Genomic DNA, 21,960 nt, shown 5'->3' on the forward strand with positions numbered 1-21,960 from the left:
TTTAAGTATATATGTCCACATAGCCATGTTGGTTCTTGTAAAACAAATCTAGTAATCTACTCACATCAGAGAGGGACTGACCGCTATCTGTTGAGTATATCCTGATTTGGGAAGGTGATCAGTGCCTGTGGAGAAGCTTGCTAGCACCAGTGTGACATGAGCAACCGCTGTCTGTCATGTGACACACGTCTTTGAGTCTTCCAAAGTCATGCTGCTGTATGAGTCCTTCTGTTTTACTTTGCCAAGAGGTTGTCTGTGGTTTTTTGACGTGAAGCCAAGACAGAAGAGTTCAGTGAGCTTTCAATTTTCAAGAGGTTATTTTTCTAGTAATGTGTCAAATGTGGCAGAGATCCAATAAGAATGTGAGCAAGACTACCTTCAAATGTGTTCGGGATGTTCTGGTAGCATTAAGATCTCAATGAGTTACACTTGGACCTGCACCAATGCGTTTTTTCTTACTCAGACACAGATTGCATCCTCCGCTTATTCAGATACAGATTGCATCCTGAGTTTAAGCATTTGATGTTACTTTTTCCTGAATAATAATAAATGAAAAACAATGATACCAGGAAGGAAAGTAGTCCAAGACAAAACCACAATCCTTAATCACGGGGTTTAAAAAGAGTACAAATTCATGCTTATAGTCCCAGAGTCCAGAGTAAATGTTGAGGATCCATTTTTATGGCATGCAGCAATAGGAAAAAAGAAATGGCAGAGAGGGACAACCAAGCAGCTGTCAAAGTGCAATCATATTTGCATTGTGTTATTTTGTGTTGCTGGCTGTTGCCAACATGTTTGTGCAGAAAATGTTAATAGATTCTGAAAAAATTGGATTTCTCAAAGTGTTCCTGAGTATCATGTCCATGACCCAGGACAGGGATCGACATCATCGAAAACTCCTTCAAAAGGATTTCACATGAGGATTCTGCTGATGAAGCTTATTAGTCCAGTTTGACATTTGGAAATTCCAGTAGGAGAAACCTGGGTTGGGTGAGGCCTGCAACACAACACTGGACTGAAGCTATTCATGTCTAAAGCCAATGTCTGAATCAAGGTGCCAAAACCCACAAAAGTCCACACGGATGATATTGTAGGGACCAAATTCCAGACACTGTAGCTTGGGCTGGTAGATGTTGAGGCCCTTCGACTGAAAAGTGCACTGGAGGAAATTGGGCTGCTGCAGTTGGCCTGAGGCTATTGGTTATGGAGGCCGACTATAACAATACTCTGCCCCTGATTCCCGTCATCTTTCGTTCCTCTTTTTCTGAACCCTCCCTCATCCTCGTCCTCTTCGTCCTCCTCCTGTGCCTCCACGAGTCCTCCCAAGGCACTGTGCTCCTCCTCCTCCAGGGACTCCAGGGGGTTTATCAAACCGTACAGGAAAGTGAAGAAACCGTTTAACCAATCAGAGCCGCCCTCCTCCACTTCTTCTAACCAATCCAGAATCTCGGATTGACCCTGACCATCGCCCTCACTGGTCAGGCCTATGCAAAGAGGGAAATGGAGGGGAGGTGGGGACATGGGTGGATGGAGGGTACCGTTTTGGGTCGCAACATGTGGAGGTGAGATGGAATAATGTGGGGAAAGGAAGTGGGGAAAACTAATAAAAGGCAGGAAGAAAAGAAAGATAAAACCAAATGGAAACGAGATGAAATGAAAGTGGGTTAAGAGCAGAGGAGGAAAGAAACAAGAGGAGAAGGTAAGAGAAGTTTTAAGCGCATGTTAGGCAGCGTCGGATCTACTTAGGCTTTATCATAAGCAGCTGGAGTCGGGCTGTCTCCACATGATCACCAACAAAATGACTTGCCTTTTTGATCCGTTATTTTAAAATGAAGAGAAATTTATCAGCCCCTGTTCATAAAATCATGACAACACAAGTTTTGAGCCATGCTCTCTGATATAACTCTGCACCTAAAGATTAAACAGTTCCGCTCATCATGTGGAGACAGCCTTCAGGAATTATATACAAAAAGTTCTGACAAAGATAAGAGAATCTAAAGATATGCTGAAACGTAGGGGTGGGGAAAAGAAAAAAATAAATACAGCATACCGTAATATTTTGCACGGCAATACAGGATTAACGCATGGATGCAGAGTTTTCTGGGGTTTTTTTTAATATAGGAAATACAAATTTAACTTTTGGTAGCCATCTAGAATAATAACATAGTATCCACTAGATACATGTTGCTGCAGTGAAAAAAGAAATGAGTGAACACTTTCTTATGAGATGAAAATAGTTGTTAACAAAGCTTTTCCTTATTTTGCAATTGAAAAAACAGTTAGAAATTGGTTCATATGTTCTTGCAATACTCAGCATAAAGCCATAAAATCGCAATTTATTGTATCGCGACTCAAGTATCGTGATAATATTGAATCAGGAGGCCTTTGGTGATTCCCACCTCTAGCAAAAAGCAATAATTTGTCAGCAGATGGAAAGCTGGAGTGACATGTTAAACTAATAAACAGTGATCTGGTGATACTTCGGTCTCAAAAAAAGGTGTTAATTGTAAACTATTTAGAAAATGTTCAAATGTTTCAGAGATCAGTTACTTAGCAATGCACAGCTGTCTCTGTGTCGTCATGAGCACCTACTATATGGAAAATTAAAAGATACTGAGCTCAAGAGAGACAAACACATGATGAGTATGAGACAAAGAAGAGGACACAAAGTGGAAATTCAAAAGGGATCAAAATAAATGGTGAGGGACAGCATATGCATGGGAGCATGCAATGTAATGCCAGGAAGCAAACAAAAAGAAATCAAAGCTAACTTGAGTAGGGATGGTATGGAGATATGCATGATGTATTGCTGGTGGGATAGAAAAGCTAAAGGTGGGCTTGTCAAAAAGAAGCACCTTCCTGAAGAAGGATGGACTGTTGATACAGATCAGACTGCCTACAGCGTCGAAATAACCAATAGCACAGAGCAGGATCTTCAGAAGAGGACGACTGAAGCAAAGATTGCTGCACGCAATGATAGCATCCTAAATGCTTCTTTTGAGAGCAAAATACTGCAAAAAGCTTGGTGTTTCCTGTAGATTCACACATAGTACAAGAATACTACATACTCTGTATTTGTCAAATTATAATCCTTTATGCCGGGCCACAATGCCATCATGAGCAGCGTGTGATGGCTGCTTTGCTGAAGTGCTAGGCCTAAAACGCTTGTGGTGTTCGCACAGACTGCACTGATGCTGGGGCGCTGCCTGTTAAGTAGGTTAATACCATTTTTTTCTAAATAAAAAGCCTTGGGGCAAATAATGATGGAATTCTGCTAAGAGAATCATTGTAGAAGAGTTTTTATTTTGAAACAAAACAGGAGGCAATGAGTTTAGATGTAAATATTCATATTTTCTCATGCCTGACGGATAGACATTGACACTGAAGTGAAAGATGGTATGATGTAAATAAGATTATAAAAACACCTGTTCATTGTCTATTTTTACTGGAAACATAGGCACATTGAGACTTCTACTGTCGCAATGTGCCGCAGCTGAGCAGCCGAGCTGCGCCTAAGAAGCGCTGCTCATGAGGGCAGTATGGCTGCTCTAACTTGTTATCAAAGGCATGGAAAAAATAAAAATTAAGAACTCAAGGGGTCTGTGATGAACACAATCTGCTCATGCAGGCAGTGTGGCCCAAGCATCAGGCAGTTACGTTTTAAAAAAAGAAAAAGGAGGAATTATCAATATTTATAATAACTACTGTGTATCCCTCTCATCCATGATTCAGGCAAGAACACACTGTGTGTTTTCGATCCTCACAAGCCTCCAGGTAAAAAATTTGTGAACAAAAACAAACTGCAACTTGTGATTCTAATTCTGGTCTAATTTCAGAGCCAGACAGAGGCACAAAATAAGTCGTACAAAAACAAGTATTTTGGTTCTTTGAGAGTCTACACAGAGTACCCTGTGATGTTAAGTTCAAAATGTTGACTCATCTGTTGGGATTAAGCAGTTTCCTTACAGCTGTGGTCCAACATGTCCAAACTAGTGTACAGTATGTTTGGGAGTTACATAAACAAGAAAGAAAGAAAACAAAGAATTGAAGCTGGTCCCGTATAAAACCATGCAACATGCAGCGGACATCACATGGGGAATAACAGCACTGACGACAGCTGGAACTACACAGTCGCATATCAGGCCCCCAGCTGTCTGAAATGCTTTGAGCTTCACACTTAGGAGATATGTTCTAAAGACTATACTGCTACAACAAAAATATAGATAACCTCTCAGCACTACTAAAACAGAAGAAACGGAACATTTCAAGAGGAAGTCAATGGAGGGGTCAATGTAAGAGGACCTTTGGAAATTAACCTTCCAGTCAGGCAACTCAACGCCTCAGTTGCTTTTAAGTTACTTTTAAGTTTTACTTATTATGTAAAAGAGTATATAAGATCGCCCTTGATGCTGCTGTATCTGAAGGTTATTTCACTACACCATCGGTTTGTTAAAGCCCTAACGAAGCACCTACCTTCTTAAATTGGGGTATAAGCTTTAGGAATTTTAGACTGATTAAGGGTGTTTTCACACCTATGTAGTTTGGTCCACACTTTTGGACTTTTTAGTTTGATCCGAACTAAAACAACAGGTGTGAAATCTCGCCAGGACCATGGTCCGGACCAAACAGCCAAACCTTGGTCCGACCAAAGGTGGTGGTCTCGGTCCAGATCAAACTGAACCACAGTTCAGTTCATGTCCAGTGTGAAAGCATTATTTTGAAGGTTCGTACCTTCGCACCAATGAGAGGAAATTTCGGCAGGCTAACTGGAAAAAGGAACACCAACGTTACCAAAACAAAATGAGCCGCGGAAGCACATGGAAGAGGAGACCTGATTCCACCTATTCCTCCTTGTACTTCAAATTTGTTCAACCATACTGCAAAGATAGCCTACTTTTTTCAGCAGTATTGGAAATAGGCCCATTACATGCAGTGCATGACAGCAGCCTCGCAGAGCTGCAGCGTGCTTCATGCTTGCAGTGTTCACACATGCAGCGTTGTTGTAACGTCACTGCTGCGGCGCTGCCTGCTGTGGCGCTGCCTGCTGCTATGAATCCTGTATTTCAACATTTATTAGCACAAATTCACTTATGAAGTCGTGCATCTCCTGAATTGCCAACAACATGGTCCTGTAAATGTTTCGGGTAAAAAAATCAACTGAGACGCTCCTGACCACCACTGCTCAGGCAGTGTGGATGCTCTTGATAAGAGGGGCGCCGAAATAAATAACAACACTTTACAAGAGTAAAGTATAGAGACTTGCAACACACGCAGTTGATGACGTAGGTTTGTCATGCTAAGTCCATTAGTCCGTTTGTATAATTGCAGTGTGAAACCAAAACCAACTGGACCAAATGTATATAATATAACAAAACTCTAACCTTAGTTTGCACCTTGATCCAGACTTTCAGGTGTGAAAGAACCCTTAAACTTTAAACTTTACTCTTTTAATGCGGGGACTTTCATTTTTCGTTTATTTTGGATTACAAACCAGTTTAGAAAACCTGAGAAACTCAGCTTTTCTGTTTTTTGATTGAGATTGTCTCTATGGTTACTGTCAGTTATATAATTGTCAGTCATACAAAACAAACCCAAATGTAATGTTGTTAACAAACACAAAACACACTTTATCAGTGACCTGCATGAATGCTTAAACTGGGCTCTGAGGAAGAGATCATTTACCTCAAATGTCACCAGTAATGCAGTGAGAATTTTCAGATGTTGTCACTAGAGCTGAATAGATTCCTTTTTTTCCTTCATGCAAGACACTGATAGTAAACCATAAAATGAGTAGGAAATTAGAGATAAATCAACTTGCCTAGCAGAACTTTAGCATCCTCGACATCAAAATCACCATCGCCATCTGTATCGTATGCCACCAGTTTACCTACAGCAGCGATAAACACACATGTACATTTATATTTGTTCTCACAGGAAGTACAAAGACAACTAGGCAAGATAACTATACTTTAACATGCATCATTCAACAAAGACACATGATTAAAGACATGCACCAAGCTTGAGGGAAACTGGCCACTTATCACCTCCTGTTTTTACAGTATTTTATTTGTTTGCATGGAACTAGTTCAATTTGTGTGTGTGCTCTCCTTGGATGGTTAGGTTGACCAAGGTTAAAGCTTGGTGAATATCTTTAAATGTAATGGAATATGGGATACAATATGCAGGTTTCCATTAAAGATTTGCGCAAAACTGTAGCAAAATTTTCAAAAAAAGTCAATAAAACACAATAGTGAGATGGCTGCATTTCCACTGAGTGATGTTATGTGACTACATTAGCAGCTTTATTTCTGCAGCCATGGCCCCAGACATGATTATTTCCAATTGAAGGCCATGTAGGGATGTTATGGAGCGATAATGGAAAGGAAAGCACCTTATATGTGGGAGTGGCCACTTAAAAAGGGATTTCTGGGTAGTGATAGTCCACGATTTCACAGAGGAATTTTGTATTCAAAACTTTTCAAATTGTCATGTGACCATTTTGTACATCATGTGACTATGAACGCAAGAAGTCTTTCCATTGCCGTTTGGGGAAATCTGGCTTTTTTCAAAATACCAAAATCTTATGTGAGGATACTTTTTTGCCATAAATAGGAGTTTTCTCGAAATTGACGTGTTTCCATTGGGCATATTTTATGTTTGCTATTTCAATTTGCGCAATTTGAGGGTTAACGGAAACCTGTCTAGTGAGACGAGGTGTGTCACACAGGAAATGGCAACAGTCTGGGACTTCTGAACAAAAACTATTTGACACTGGGATATTTGGCCAAACAGGGTTGGTTTAAGTGACGGTAACAAACACTTGGAGAAGTCCAACGAACAAAAGCTTGTTCAAGTTTTTGTCTGTTGTTCACTCCAGCTTGGGTTCTAGGTTTAGGATAGTAAAGCTGCTGTCTGCCAGTTACGGGACTAACTGGACCAGCGGACAGGAGGGACATGAGGGACATGAGGGACATGAGGTGAGACAGCAGCCCTGGATCTAAACCAGCTGAGACAACTGAGAAAAGATTTGCTCAGAATCAAGACAGTAGATTCTCCACACCTTCCAGCTAGAACACAACCTTATTAATTAGAAGTTGCACTTAGCAACTTTTATTAAAAATAACTTTTGGTCATATTTGCTTAATCAGTCACTATATCCTGACAGTTGTATGAGGCAGATAATCTGTGAAAAAAAGACTCATTTTACAGCTTGACGGTACACTAAAACATGTTGCTGAAAACATTGTGTTGGGAAACAGGCAATGCAGTAACAGCATTTGGAATTATATTTGATCACGAGATTGACGTGATTGATAGCTGCGTTAGAGATTCCTCAGCTCTGATTGGTCGCTTTGCATTCTTGCAAATACCATCAGAAGCACTTGGATGAGGAACATGATTTTTGTTTTTTAGATTATCTGTTTCATGTATTACTGTGAGGATAAAGTGAGTTTCATCAAATATGTCAAAAAGTTATTTTTATAAAGTTACTTATTGTAGCTTTACCAAAGATGAAATGAGATTTTTAACATGGATTGTGCTAAATTATATCACTGACCAACTTCTTTAAATGTCTGTTCTGTTTGATATTACAAAAAGAAAATGAAGTTTCTTTGAGATGACAGTTACCAAGCATTGTATTTCAAAACGGTTCAGAATAAAAATACTTTCAATGTCTGTAAATATTTGCATTATTTCTCCAACTTTGATTTGTGCAACTGTGAATCTAAGCTTTACAAGAATACAGAACATTGATTTGGTCGTTTTAAATGTCAATTCGGCCATCATGTCAAAATATCTCAGGGTCTTGTAATCCTCTAGCTGATGCAATTAAATTTTCTCTTCCAACATTCTTGAACATGAAGGTTTGATTCCTCTGCAAGCTAAATCCTCAGAAGAAAATACAGTGGCCAAAACAATGTGTCTTCATTGTGTTTTCACAAGTCCATATGTTCATGTTGAGAAGTTGCACATTTGTGGCCTGTGTGTATGTTACTAACAAACAATTGATGGCAGCAGTTAGCCTGATAGTGGAGAATTTATTGCCTTGGGTTTTAAGAGCCAGGGCTCTGAGAGAGTGCATAAAGGAGTGAGGGAAACATCCTGACAGAACATCAACATAAGACAAAAATCCTCAATACAAGGAGTAAGAGTAATATGTCTTGTGATTTTTTTTTTACCTTGCAAGGCCTCAGACAGGTTAATTTGTAAGCCCTTAGCCTTGTCTGCATGCAAACACAAAACATACATATTGGAACAATAGATTAAGAAAAAAAGACAGGAGAGAATCATAATTCATTCATCAATCATTGAGTCCTGCACAGACAACAATGTTCAACATTATTCATTAAGTATGCAGGTTAGTGACAGTCAGTATACAGTATTCAAAGATGACAGACATGCATTAAATCAGTGAAGAAGACAGATTGTTGAGGGGTAGTTGTCCTGGCAATTGTGGTCCACATGCTACAGACCAATGACAACAATTTTTAGGTTGTTATTTTTTTTGCTAGTTATATGTTAGGAACGGACATGAGCAGTTGTGTTATGTAACAAAGTAATAATACTATATTACATTACTGAAGCATTTTTGGAGTAAACGTGCCTTGTACTGGAGTTTACATTTTTGGCAACTTACTTTTACTCCACTACATTTGGTAAATACAATGTATACTTTTACTTTACTACATCTCCGCTGAGCATTATGTTACCTACTATAAAACAGGGGAGGAAGGAAGAAAGAAAGGAAGGGATGGACAGATGAATGAATGAATGAATGAATGAATGAATGAATGAATGAATGAATGAATGAATGAATGAAAGAGAGGGAAGTAAAAACTGTAAGTGTATTAAAGGCTCTTTAAGCTTGTGTATGTTACAGAAAATTTCATAATTCTCAAAATTCTTACCACTTGCTTTTTAATAACCAGCAATTACTTTGATTTTTACTTTCAATACTTAAGTACTTCTAATAGCATTAAATTACTTTTGTAGAGTGAATGATACTTTAAGACTTTTATTCAAGTAATATTCTAAAAGGTGACTTTAACCTCTACCAAAGTCAAAGTCTGGTACTTCATCCACCACTGAGCATGAGAACTCAAGTACTTGTTTGGATGTCAGTATTCGTTCAAAGTATAGAGCCCTCGCTGCCATCCTCCCTCACATGACAGTGACTTTTAATTTCTTTAAAATTTAAAATGCATAAAACTGCTGACAGTTGTTAAGAATTGTGCTGTTTCTGTGTCAGTGAGTGTACTGTAGCTGTCAAACAGCTCAGCTGAGTGTTAGCTGCTGCTGCTGCAGCTGTTGTTGTTGTTGTTTGCTCCTGTTGGGCAGGTGGTAAACTGACTGTGGGGAGAGCGGCTCAGGAGAAAGTCCTTCAGTGCTGCATTGAACCTGTAACTTTAACAGCAATGACAGAAAGTTTGCTGATTTATTATGTTTACTCTCAATTTAACTGGCCAAGCCTGGTGATTCCACGAATGAATTATAAACTGCACTGTTTGACGTTTTTCAGCCAATTTCTATTCCGATTCTAAGAGATTTTTTAGCAAAAACTCGAGTACTCCATTATAACTCAATGCAAGTACTTAAATACAGAAGGCACTTCAGATGTCCATCCTTATTAAATGTATGTTGCTCAAGAAATGGTACTGCACTAAATGTAACCATCTATTTACCTAAACAATTTGTAATATATTATATATACACTATGACAATTAGTTAAATGCTCAAGATTTTTCAAAGTCTGTAACAGGAGGCACAGCAGCACAACACTGACTATCTACTTAAATCAATGGATGTTCTTGGCCTGTTCTTGATGTGAATGACTCTGCTGCAGCCATCGTGGTGGCTGATTTGCATCCTATTTTCCTAATAATTCAGACGGCAGATTTAACAGACTCATGCCAGGTGGCTACCAACTGGTGATCTGACTTTGGTGAATATTAATGGTTGGCTGGTTGTTATTCAGGGTTAACAGAAATGTGAAGGCCATGTGAACGCCAAACTAGTTGCTAACACACCTTTTCTGCAAGGTACATAAGGTGGAAAAAGGCTATAGAAAGGAAGAATACACAGAGCTTCTCTTTCATCCAAGTGTATGTGTGCTGCACACACACAAGTACTCACCAAGGACTCCCTGATAGTCGACCAGGTCGAAGTAGACCACAGCTACAGACGTCCACACACCCAGCAGGGCCAGGACAATGAACCAAGTGAAGAAGCTGCCGCTGGACCCAGAGTCTGCCTTCTTCCCATTCTTGTTGGCTGACTGGGTTTTAGTGCCATCTGCAAAGCAAAGACAATTCATGATGTCAAATTCATTTAGAGGTATCCTCTTTTTTTACACTCAAATGAGGTCATGCTGTTCATGTCTATGAAGTAGAGAACAGCAAAGAACAAGCTCAGCAAAGCATCACTCACACACATCATGTGCATGCACGCATGTTGCATTACTAGCAATACTGTCAGTGGTTGGACTTTGAGAAGCCGGAAGTTTTTATGACCAATTTAAGTATTACCAAATTGTCAGAACTAGATAGGAAGCTAATGTTACAGTCTCATCACATACCTTAGAGTGGAATATAATCATACCCATTACATCAACCACACACAGTCTAAACCTGAAAAACCTCTTCAGCTGGAGAATCTAAAATCTAATTTTAGGAAAAAATAAACAAAACAATCAAAACCACAACAATTAAAGTTGTTTATCTTGTGTGTGTCCCTTTCACTCTACATGAGTATTTTCCCCTCAGCAGCAGTTTGAGGGGTCACAGAGTTGATAAATGATATGTCACTTGGGTCAGAGCTAATCACATCAGACCAAGAGCAATAAACTTGCAAGTTTCACTTTCAATTGTGCCAGGCATTCTGCTGCTCAGTCTGCACCCAGAGTAGGCTCGGTGCTCAAAGAGGGTGGTGCTATGAATAACCAACAAGAAAATTTATTCCAATACTGTTCCTAATGAACAATCTAGTTCCAAAAATATTAAATCAATTTGCAGCAGCAGCCATTTAACTTGTGGTGAACTGTCACAAATGACTGCAGGAAACCCTAAGTTGAATTAGCCAACAGATGTAGAGCTATTACAGCGATGCCCTTAGTATGGCAAACACAAATGAAAACCTAGAATGGGTAAAGTCAACTGGATGTTTTAATTTTGGATTGCTATGGTTAGTTTTTACAAACACAACCAATAACAAATGTATGACGGCATCACCTGATTGTAATTCTAACAGCTGGGTAAAAGTATTTGCAACAACTATCCACCTTGTTAATTCCAACTCCTCAAACTGCTGCATAGTTAAAAAGAACTACAGAGTGTCAGGTCGACAGCGCTTATTAACGCTGCAAAGGAACAGAAACATTCTTTAAAATGTCAAGCAAATCTGTTAGGCTCATGTCATCTGCTGTATTGGCACCAGTCCCTCTGAGCAGAGGAGCAGAGGTGATGGAAACAGAAAAATAAACTAGTTTCAGGCAGCTATTTCCTGGCCGCTGACATCCCAAAATGAATGAGGGGAGAAAATAGTGGCAGAGAGAATGAACAGGTGTTGAAGCCTGTTACATGGCGCAAGATCAAATTCAGACACACAGTCAAAGAGCATAGTTCAGAGTGCTCACATTACTACATCCATTGATTCTCTCCTTGATAAACGCAACACACTGAGATCAAAGTTTGAAGAACACCTTTTTTAGGTTCAAATTCCACTGAAAGAAACCTGAAACACATTTAAGTCTGTGGAATTCTCCAGCATCATGAAGACCTTGTTATGTCATTTTACCCAGAGTGAGAATAACCAGATCAGCCTAGTTTCTACACCTCTATTACAGAGCTGGGTCTGGTCTTAAGTTAGCGTAATGCACAACTGACAGCACTCACTGAGCTAACAAGACAGAAAACTAGTACTCAGACGGAAAGTTGAAACCATGGGTCCACGTCAAAGACAATGGAGCGCAGGAAGCTGTAAATTCTCTCAGTTTTGTGACATATTTACTTTTTCCTAACTTAATCTTTCGTTTAGCCTGCACTCAACCCACCAGGCCCACTCAATGACCTCCACACTCCCTCCTTTGTCCTTCGCAGCACTATTCGGTTGCCCTTGAACGAAGGCTTTCCTCACCTTGCATTTCCCCAGCTATCACTGTGGGGATCGCCGTGACGACAGGAGAGGCGACAGATTCGACCAGGGTCGCTGGATCACCCATCCCTGCCAACTGGCTTTCCAACGAACCGGAGAAAAGACGTACTGGCCACAGAGACAGCATGCAGTCTAAGCTAAGGGGAGAGGGTGCCTCTGCCTCCTGCTCTCACCTCCCCTGTCTCTCTCTCTGTCTCTCTCTCTGTCTCTCTCTCTGTCTCTCTCTCTGTCTCTCTCTCTGTCTCTCTCTCTGTCTCTGTCTCTGTCTCTCTCCCTCTGCTTCCCTCCCCTCTTTCTCTGTTGACTGGCTTTCTTCTCTTGCTCATCTGTCAGTAATCCTTGCTCTCTGTCACTTTTTTCTCTGAGCCTGATATGGCGCTGGAGGTCAAAGACAGCTATTTATAGTGCTGCTGTTAGACCAGCTGGCCCTGACACACAGAGAGAGAACAACAGACTGAGCGGGCACTGCCAGCTCTAAAGGTGGAATCCTTGAAGAGTTGGTCCACTCGCCAAATTAGTTGTTTTTTGCTTGTTTTTTTTACAAAATCGTACACAAGAGGTAACCGGAGATGTAGTTGCCATTTGCACGTGTTCACTAAATAGCCCATAACCACACATCTTTGTGATCCATTATGAAAATTAGGGGCTGACCAATACTGGTTTTCAGAGCTGATTATTAGTAGTTAATGAGATGGATATATTTGGAACAAATCAGCATTTACAATAAAAATGTATAAAAAAATTTAGAATAGAATGCCTTTAGCAAATGTTTAATCAAAACTGCAATGTTAGTTCCCAGCAACTTTTTTTTTAAAAGTCAAGTGAAAATTTAAATTAAAAAAAGGATTAATTCCTCGCATGCTGACAATTCCTATGTACTTTTTAATTTACTTCATCAATCCACTGTTCAACCTATCAACTAATTATTGCAGCTCTAAACAGAGTCATACAACAGAGCAATTTTGTTTCTTACTCTACATGTGGGACTCCACTGGCTTAATCCCCATTGTGCCAAGTTTGGAAAAACCCTTTTGCATAAAACACACCGAGCCATGTTCACACTGACTTTTACTGCTTTAAATGTCAGAAAAGAAAGGTCAATAAAATCATACTTTCCATATCATGTTCAAGTTTCTTAAGAATCTTTGATCAATTTCGGCTTTATTTTTAAAATTGACTCATCCAATGCCTTGATGACTTTTTGGGAACCCTGTCATATGTAACAGGGGGCATCTGCATTGATAAAATGTGCATAATATATACACATACTGAAAGCTGCAGAAAACTTTTGACAAGTCAAACCTCTTCAAAGCCTCACAGCTATGTCAGAAATCTACACATTCTTTCTGTGGCCTGAGGCACTCCCCCACCCCAAACAGCTTCAGCTATTAACATTGCAGAGGGAGGGCGAGGCTTGTGATAGCGAATATTTTGGTGCTCTACAGGTGAAACTCACACACATGCTCACACAGCCAAAATAGCCATTTACACAGGCTTTAAATTTCACAGAGGTAAATTCACTCTAAATATAAGATTAAACCACCAAATATAAACCTCTTTAAGTTAATGGGTTTTTTGGGTTGTTTTTTTTACAAGTGAGTCCATACAAAGCCAAAGGCCAGAGAGATTGAATATGACTGCACATCACCCTTTGGAACCTAAGGTTTGATTTCTTTCAAAGACATGGGAAGAAAGCAATGGCCAATGAAAGAAGTGAAATCAGTACAAAATTTTAAAAATTAAAAGAAAATTACCTTGTAATTATGGTAAACAAGACTTTGCAAAAAAGTTTAATTTTGACTGTTAAGACAATTAGAAATAAAGGTTTTCCTTAACCGTTTCTCTTTTTCCCTAGACATTTTTCCCAAGCTTTTTTCCAGACATTTCTCCCTAGCTTTTCAAAGTAATAATTTTCTACATCTACTTTTATTCTTGCCATTTGTGGAACATGTCTTACTTAGTTGCTTATTGCCTTTTTTCCCATGTTTTTGAAAGAAAACACACCAGTTTGATACAGGTTCAAAATTTTAAATACTTGTGTGACAAGAATCTGAAAGTAGCACAAGGAAAGTGATGCCACTCTGGGTTTCAAAGGGTTAAAACTAGTTCCTTGTCCCTGTTTGACAAGAGATTGAATCAATTTGGGAAAGAGGATTTCTTTTTAAGTGCAGCAACATCAAACTGCATTCAGCAGGATAAAAGTATGATAAAACTCAAATAGCATCAGCCCTTCTCACTTGAACAGATGTGCTAGAGGGGAGGTCAGAAGTGCCGTGCCCTGTCTGATCAACAAAACTGTTTGCACTGCAATCCTTCCTGGTGAGCACTCGTCTGCCATATGTTATGCCAGTGTTATTCTAGCTACAAAATAAACTGAATGGCTGGTTCTGTAACTGAAGGTACTACCTGTATGGTGACATATTTGACACAGCAAGAAATTTTTGTGTGCACATTGCAATCATTGTTATTCGAAATAGCAACACAATAAATAGAAGAGTGAACACAAGCACGGTTGAGCTGAGTTCTTCTGCACCCAAACAATTTTAACTTAAAACAGAAAACATTTTATAAATACATGAAACTTCATAAAGCCAAAGTGGTTTAACAAGGTGTTTTTAAGCATGCAAAACCAGCCTCCTGCTGCATAAAGACAGCTTACATCACTTATGTAAAACTCCCACTGTGTTAATCAGAGTAGCCTTATAAACTAACACTGGCACAGTCTAATATGGACACATCTCACATGGAGAAAAAGTCATCGAACGCCTCCACACACATGCACACACACCAAAAAAACTGGTTGTGCAGAACGATAAAATCATGCAAAAACATACCACTCTGTTCTTCTATACACTCCATTCTCAAAGGAGCATGGCAGTTAACTCACACACAGACGCGCACGTGCATGAACACGCACAGTCTTCTTTTTAAACAATTGGAAAGGCTCTCTGCACAGTGTCTCCTCTGTGGAGCCCAGTACACATTGTTCAGTCTCAGCAGCTCCTCTTAAGTCTTATGTAAGGACTGCTGTGCACCGCCTTCAAACTTGCTTCTCTTCCCTCTGGCTATTTAAGAGTGTGCATGTGCAAGCACACAACTGCAGGTTTGATGACATTTCCCACACTCACTTTCACCAAGCTTAGACATGGCAACTTCATGCAAACTTGAAATCAGCTGCTTTGGAGCAATTCTCTATTTTACAAATGTCATCAGCACACACTTAATGGGCCTTTATGTTGGTGAAATCATTATAGTAAGGTCTCCTGACACAGAGCAGGTACACATCCAACTACAGGGTACAAAATCCATCACCCAAACATCTGCATGACAGACATCCACACCAACCTTTTCAGTGTAGCACTTTACTGACAGTAAACTGGCAGATTTCAGTTTCATGGTGCCAGGACCTGTGACAGTGCACGGTACATTCCAGTGATGGAGGTGGAAACAAAAAGCCAGGAAACAAATCCCATGCCAGGCTTTGTTGTGAAAATCCCTAGAAAATCATCAGCATTAGCTGGCTCTGATGTTTGTTGAGCTAGTGTAAAGCTTATAAGATTACATCACTGGCTCACTGCAAAATAGTTTCAGCTTTTTCACAAAGTTCACAACTTCAAAACTGTTTCCAAAAACACAGAGAATAGTAATTATACTTTAGAACGAGCTTTGGCAGACTGCTAGACTTCAGATAACTATGCAACATGTCTAATGGGTAATATGATGTATTGTAATTTCTGATTTACTGTCAGGTATCCAATAAAATCTAGCCTTTATAAGAACACTTCAACAATGGCTCCAGCAGCAGTTTGATCACCAATCTAAAACAACACTCATTGCAGATCAGGGATACTCTACTTGCCATGGGCCAGTCTAAGCAGCAACATACATTTTTAAGATTTTAGAACATTTCTAAGATGTTAGGATATTTCTAGGACATTGGTGCGTTTCTAGGAATTTAGGTAAATTCTTGGAATTTTGACCATTTTAGGGATTTAAGGACATTTCAGGGCTTTAGGATATTTCCAGGATGTTATGATGTTTCCAGGTTTTCAGAACGGCTATGGGATTTTGAACATTTCAATGAGTTTGTGATGTTCCAAGGATTTTAGGGAATTAGGGGCTTAGCTAGGACGTCTGGCACTTTATGTATACTAAAAGTACAAAAAGAATTCCCACTGTGAATCACTCTACTTTTATAGTGAATAAGATACTGGCACATTACCAGTAACTTTCTGTACTAGTATGAGCGAGTAGGCCAGCACAATTATCTGCATCTGTTCAATCAACTGCAACTCCTATAAAGAACACTGTCCATACTCATTTCATCTGAGTATTCTAGTCAACCCTAGCCTGTACCTGTGCATTCATAGAAAAATGAGACACATTAGCTCAGTCGTTTTTTGTTACATTTTATCCAACTTTCCAACACTGGACCAGATTTTTTCTAAAAGAATTTCACTAAAGCAAAGCAAATGGGTGGCTACATATTAGGTTGCAATGCTAAATGAGACACATGGATCATTCCATCATTCCATACTTTTAACTATAGGAAAGTATCACAGTGCCACTGAGTTTCATTTAATAATTAATCTCACACCTTGCTATCACCATGCACACTGTATTCAAGTCTTGCAACACAGTATTTATATGTATTAAATTAAAATTTATTAAACGTTTTAAAAAACTAGAGGAAAAAATATCAGCACTCCTCAGATGTATCAGAAATTCCCCCATCCCAGTCTGTAAGCGGTGTATGGCAGTACAGCTCAATAACAATTACAAAACAACAACAGAATTAATCTAGTATGTCACATTGTCACCAAATCCTCACACAAATAATCATCAAGATCTTTTTCATAACTAGAAACAGTTAGAAGAGGATACTGAACTTGTGCAGAACCAGGCCAGAACATGACGATGTTTCTATCTGAAAGATTTAGTTTTTAACACACTCTGCACATGCAAAGAACACAACACACTTCAGACATCAGTCCCAGAGGAACAGACGTAGCTTTTACCCTTTCAGCTGGGCATACTTCATCAACTCCCAGCCCTTTGGAGAAGGGAGGAGGAGGCCTGAGGGACTGAAATGGATGCATCATGTAGAAAAAGTGAGAAGAACGCATGACAAACAAGGGGAAAAACAAAAAGGTGACTAGGTGAAATAAAAAAGAATCTGTAAACCTAAATTTCAATCATTTTTCTTTCTTTAAGCAGTAAACAAAGTTACTGCAGTGCTTCTTTTTGTTTTGCTTTCTCTTTTTACCTTCCCAGATAGTCAAATAAACAAGGGCGAGGGGAGGGCCAGAACTCTCAGACAGTAACCTCTTTGTCTTGTCATAAGAAAAGCCCTAACTCTGATTTATTATTCAGGTGACTAGATCGACAATCCATGTGTAAGTGTGTTATATGTAATCATAAAACATCTTAAAAAATAAGAAGAAAAAAAAGAATTGTAAACTCAAAAAACAAATCCGCAAATACAAAAAATACCCCAATTAAGAAAATATCTGTGAACTCATTTATTTTCCACACAAATGAAATGTAAAAGTAGTGAATATCTTTCTTATATTTACAGGCTTGGAGCAGGCATGTGTGGACAAGTTTTTGATGTGTGAATGGAAAGGGCATTTGTACATCTTAATTCTATGCTTTTGGTTTGCATTTTTTGCACAGAGTTTTGAAATGCACTTTCTGACAGTCCAAATGAAAATCCACATGCATTCCTCTGCAACCTTTCTATGAGCTGTTCTTTTTAAACACAGCAATACGTGACATGCTTTCATTCTTCTGTTGTTAATGTGACGCAGTGAGCTTAAGTGTGTATTCATTTGTTCATTGTTCATCTTTTAGGTTTTTATATTTATTCATTCAGGTGGGTAAAAGTCACAAAGAAAGCACTTCAGATTACAGGGTTCCACAATGACTTTCATTAGTAGCACTGGTGCACCCAACCAACAATTCCAGGAGCACCAGCACATTTAAATAAACATGAAAGTCAACACATTCATATTGTGTCTGTATAACTGATAGAAATGCTTTGGTAATAAATAAGCAGTTTACAGAATTAGGAATGTTCCTTTTTATATCAAAAGAAGAAGAGTCACAAATTCTTACTACTCTGAGATTTTACTATATTTTTCATTAACCACAGAGTGAGAGCTTTTGTTAAGAAATTACAAAAAAAAAAGTTACTTCTGAGAGTTCCACCCTCTGCTGGCTCTTTAATTAATACAATATTTGACAATTAGCTAAGGTAAGACCAGGTTAAAACAGCACTGCAGTTGCTTCTGTTTGCTGGTTTATGAATGAACAAGGACTGAACGAGGGGTACACAGATTATGAAAGTAAGATTTCAGTGAGGTGAAAATATATCAACAAATGATAACAAATACCCACATGTAATCCCACAGATGCATGATTCACTCACCATACCCACTGGGCAATAGACATCATTTAAACATTGTCTCTTAGGTTTAACTCTCCATAGACCATGTTTTATAAGCTACATATCCCCAATTTAGACCATTTAAATTATTAAATTATTCATTAAAGATATATTTAAATACATAAAACCCTGTAAATAATTAACAAGAGTACCACATCCCTGTGTTTACATAATGAATGTTTATTTTTTGTCATACACAGATTATGTTTACTCTTTCATCTAAACTAAGATTAGACATCTACTAAACTTTTCAACCTTGAATTACCAAAATTTAACATCTAAAATCAAACAAATCTAAATGTCTAAACACATGTGCAATGGACATTTATTTAACATGCGTTCCACGTTAATTGTTCAGTGAGTATGATCAGCACATCTTGAGATATTTCAGACTGAATGTCTCTGAACAATTGAGCAGAGTGTTCAAAACACCTGACAAATTCACTGTTTACACTCTCCTAACATGCTGGCTGTAAGCCAAAATCAATATTTGATAAGCCACTTTCAGTGTGTGCTCATGTGATGTCACTCAAATAAATACAGGCAAGTGCATGGGCCTTCCTCTTTCATTTGCAAGCACTTGGTGTAGTAGCATTTTTTTCTTTGAAAGAAAGAAACATCTGGCCATAGAGGCCATGCATCAATGGAATGAATGGTGGCCTCATAAGTTAAATCAGTGATTCCAAACTGGTCCAGACACAAGGTACACACAGGAGCATATTACAAAATTGGTCAATAAACAGCACAGCAACCCCAAATCTGCATATCACTGCTTCAAGTCTAGTGACATCAAAACACTAAAAGGCACATCATGTTAAAAGACCAAGTAATCCCAAGAACAGAGCAATAATAGAGTTGCTGTACTGATAAAAAAAAACATGTTTACATGATAATTGGGGCCCTTTGTAGAGCTGAACTTAGACTAAGTTAATTTCGACAAAAAAATCAACACATTCACAACTCAGTTGTGGTACATTTAAAATGGACGTGTGATCAACCAGTTGGAAACCACTGAGTTAAATCATCTGAATTTAATTCAATAAACCACAACCTCGGACAATGTATCTATTCCTTCCTGCATATGTTAAATCCTTTGTACTGGCAGTATGTTTCATTTCACCAGCACAGACCGTTGAGCCATACAGCCTGCATGCATTGGGACTGTGGTGGGCGGGGTTAGGAAAAAAAAAGAAAACTGAACATTTTGTTCCTTGGTCTATTCTAACGCTAAAATGCCCTTTGATCTGCAACTGCATAATATTAGGAACTCTTCAGATCAAACTCCAATCATATGGAAAACAACACGAACAATGCAGCAGTGTTTGGTTTTTTTTTTCCTGTTTGCCATCGTTTCACGTGGAAAGTTGTACATCGCACGCTGCATCTCAACAAAAGCAGCCGAAAAGCTTTAACAAACAACCTTACGTATCATATATGTGAAATATGACTCATGTGGTAACTAGTAATAGTATGTAGTATTTCTGGATAGCATCCTATTCAGATGCACTATGGGGGTAGTGAAGTCGGTATAGGACAGAGTGTACCCAAAGTTCACTACTTGCCTCTTATAGTTTGTATGAATACACAACATGGGATCAAAGTTACTCCTGACCCGAGCATCAGTACACTTAGTACAGTGTGGGGAGAATTTATATAACATTACGTAAATTCGCTGTACGCTGTATCCAAGTAGCCAAAGTACTCTTCACCGTTAGCTTTAGCACCGTTATAGCGTTTTTGAGTATTTTTAACAAACAAGCAATTTATTTAATTATTTAAAAAAGTAACGTCGCGTGCCATTTCGTCAAATATCCATGCAGTATTACTCGACATTTTAAAAGGAACCGCGCGCGCTGTTCTACTCGAGAGCCAACACAACAACGCCGAGTAAGAGTTTTGAGTATGGGGTGCGATGGAGACCCCCACGAGCCACGTATGACCCCACCCCCCCAGCTTCTCACATTGACACGTGAGCATTTGGAAGGGTGACTCGACTGAAATGGGGGCGGGGTGCGTGGCGCCCCAGGGTGCACACAATAACTCGCAAAGCTGGCACAACTCTGCTTCTCTAACCAAAGAATCTGGGCCTACATTTCTGTGCTAAGCTATGTAGCCTAAAGGCTGGGGGAAAAGAGCTTTAAACCCGCACGAGAAGCTAGCGTTATCCCTCTCGTGCAAGCCGGTGTTCACCGTAATCCCACGAGTGGGAGTCGCCATGGCCAACCAGCCTGGACACCGGATAAACAGCTGGTGTGTGCCTACCCTGCAATATTAGCGCAACGATGCTGAGGGAAACATTACGTGGTGTTGCGAGAAACGTCGCGAGCTTTTATTGCGTATGGTAAATAAATATTTAAAATGGCAGAGCTAGCCTTGGTAACTATCGTTTGTGACGACGTCGTAAGCCCTGTGCTTTAAAAGACCAACGCGACGTAGTGTTGACGCATTTATACGACGAATAATGTGTTAAAATACGTGTTCACGTGCCCTACAAACCCACGGTTAAACCCCGTCACTTGCACGAGCAACGTCGACAATATTTTAAAGCTAAAATAAGCTAACGCTAGTTCGTACCCAGGAGCAGGGCCCTGAATGAAATAACAGCTTGACACCCGATTAACTTTGGAAGGCCTGCCAGTGAAATCTGCGACGCATCATCCCGCCACTGCAAACCCAGCACAGAAAGAGACAGAAAACAAAAGCGGCTACGCACCTTTGGATTTCACGTGCACTTTCGCATTTTTCTTTGAAGCCATGGCGAGTCAGGAGGGCTGGTAGAGCTCTGACAGAAGAGTAAAGAGCAGCGGCCGGACACTGTACTTCTACCAGTGAAAAGAAATCAAATTTTCTCTCCTGCCTGATAAAACTCAGAAACACCCCGTCCACCTTCGGACTGACAGCCATCTGAACCAATGAGAGACGCGTCACACAAACAAAGGCGGAGCAGAAGGAGTGTCAGACCAATGGAATTCGAGAGGCGTTGAGCTTATTCAACCGTGTGGATAGTCTTATCTTTGCCCCGCCCCCTCCGCTCCTCTGGAACGTGGCAAGATGGTAGACCTGACAACGTGCTGCTGCCCCATCCACACCTCCTGCTATTTAAATCCCAAAATTCTCAACTCAGACACAACTGACAGATATGTAATACAGTCAAAAAAATGCTTTCAAATATCCGTTAATTTTCTTTTGGGATATGGGTATGCATATAAATAACCAAAATCTGAATGATACACAACGTTGCATTGAATTTGCATTCAAAAACAGGGTAAAAACAAGTTTGAAAAGTTTTCCTGTAAGTGCAGAATTTACTGTCAGAACTACTTCAGTTTCTATTATTGCATGCATGGACTTTTAGCCCTTTA

The 21,960-nt window shown here is 39.4% G+C and overlaps 1 protein-coding gene across 9 annotated transcripts in view; it reads right to left on the minus strand.

Moving 5' to 3' along the window:
• The window catches only part of asph (aspartate beta-hydroxylase), a 40,421-nt gene extending 18,948 nt beyond the window's left edge, over window positions 1–21,473 (minus strand). For 2 of the 9 annotated variants that reach the window (XM_042497309.2, XM_088085025.1), the window contains exons 1-2: window positions 12,133–12,523; window positions 10,135–10,293 (exon numbers count right to left, since the gene is read on the minus strand). In XM_042497309.2, coding sequence (XP_042353243.2) covers window positions 10,135–10,293; window positions 12,133–12,277 — 304 coding nt within the window. In that variant the 5' untranslated portion in view covers window positions 12,278–12,523. Of the gene's footprint in view, window positions 1–5,818; window positions 5,888–8,180; window positions 8,226–10,134; window positions 10,294–12,132; window positions 12,526–14,984; window positions 15,132–21,311 lie in introns of those variants that run through there. The other 7 variants (XM_088085024.1, XM_088085026.1, XM_088085022.1 and 4 more) reach the window with 7 other exon arrangements.
• Between the last annotated feature and the right edge of the window lie 487 nt (window positions 21,474–21,960).

Source organism: Plectropomus leopardus, chromosome 12, assembly GCF_026936395.1.
Source record: "Plectropomus leopardus strain MGB_pleo_1.0 chromosome 12, ASM2693639v1, whole genome shotgun sequence".
Classification (NCBI taxonomy): domain Eukaryota; kingdom Metazoa; phylum Chordata; class Actinopteri; order Perciformes; family Serranidae; genus Plectropomus; species Plectropomus leopardus.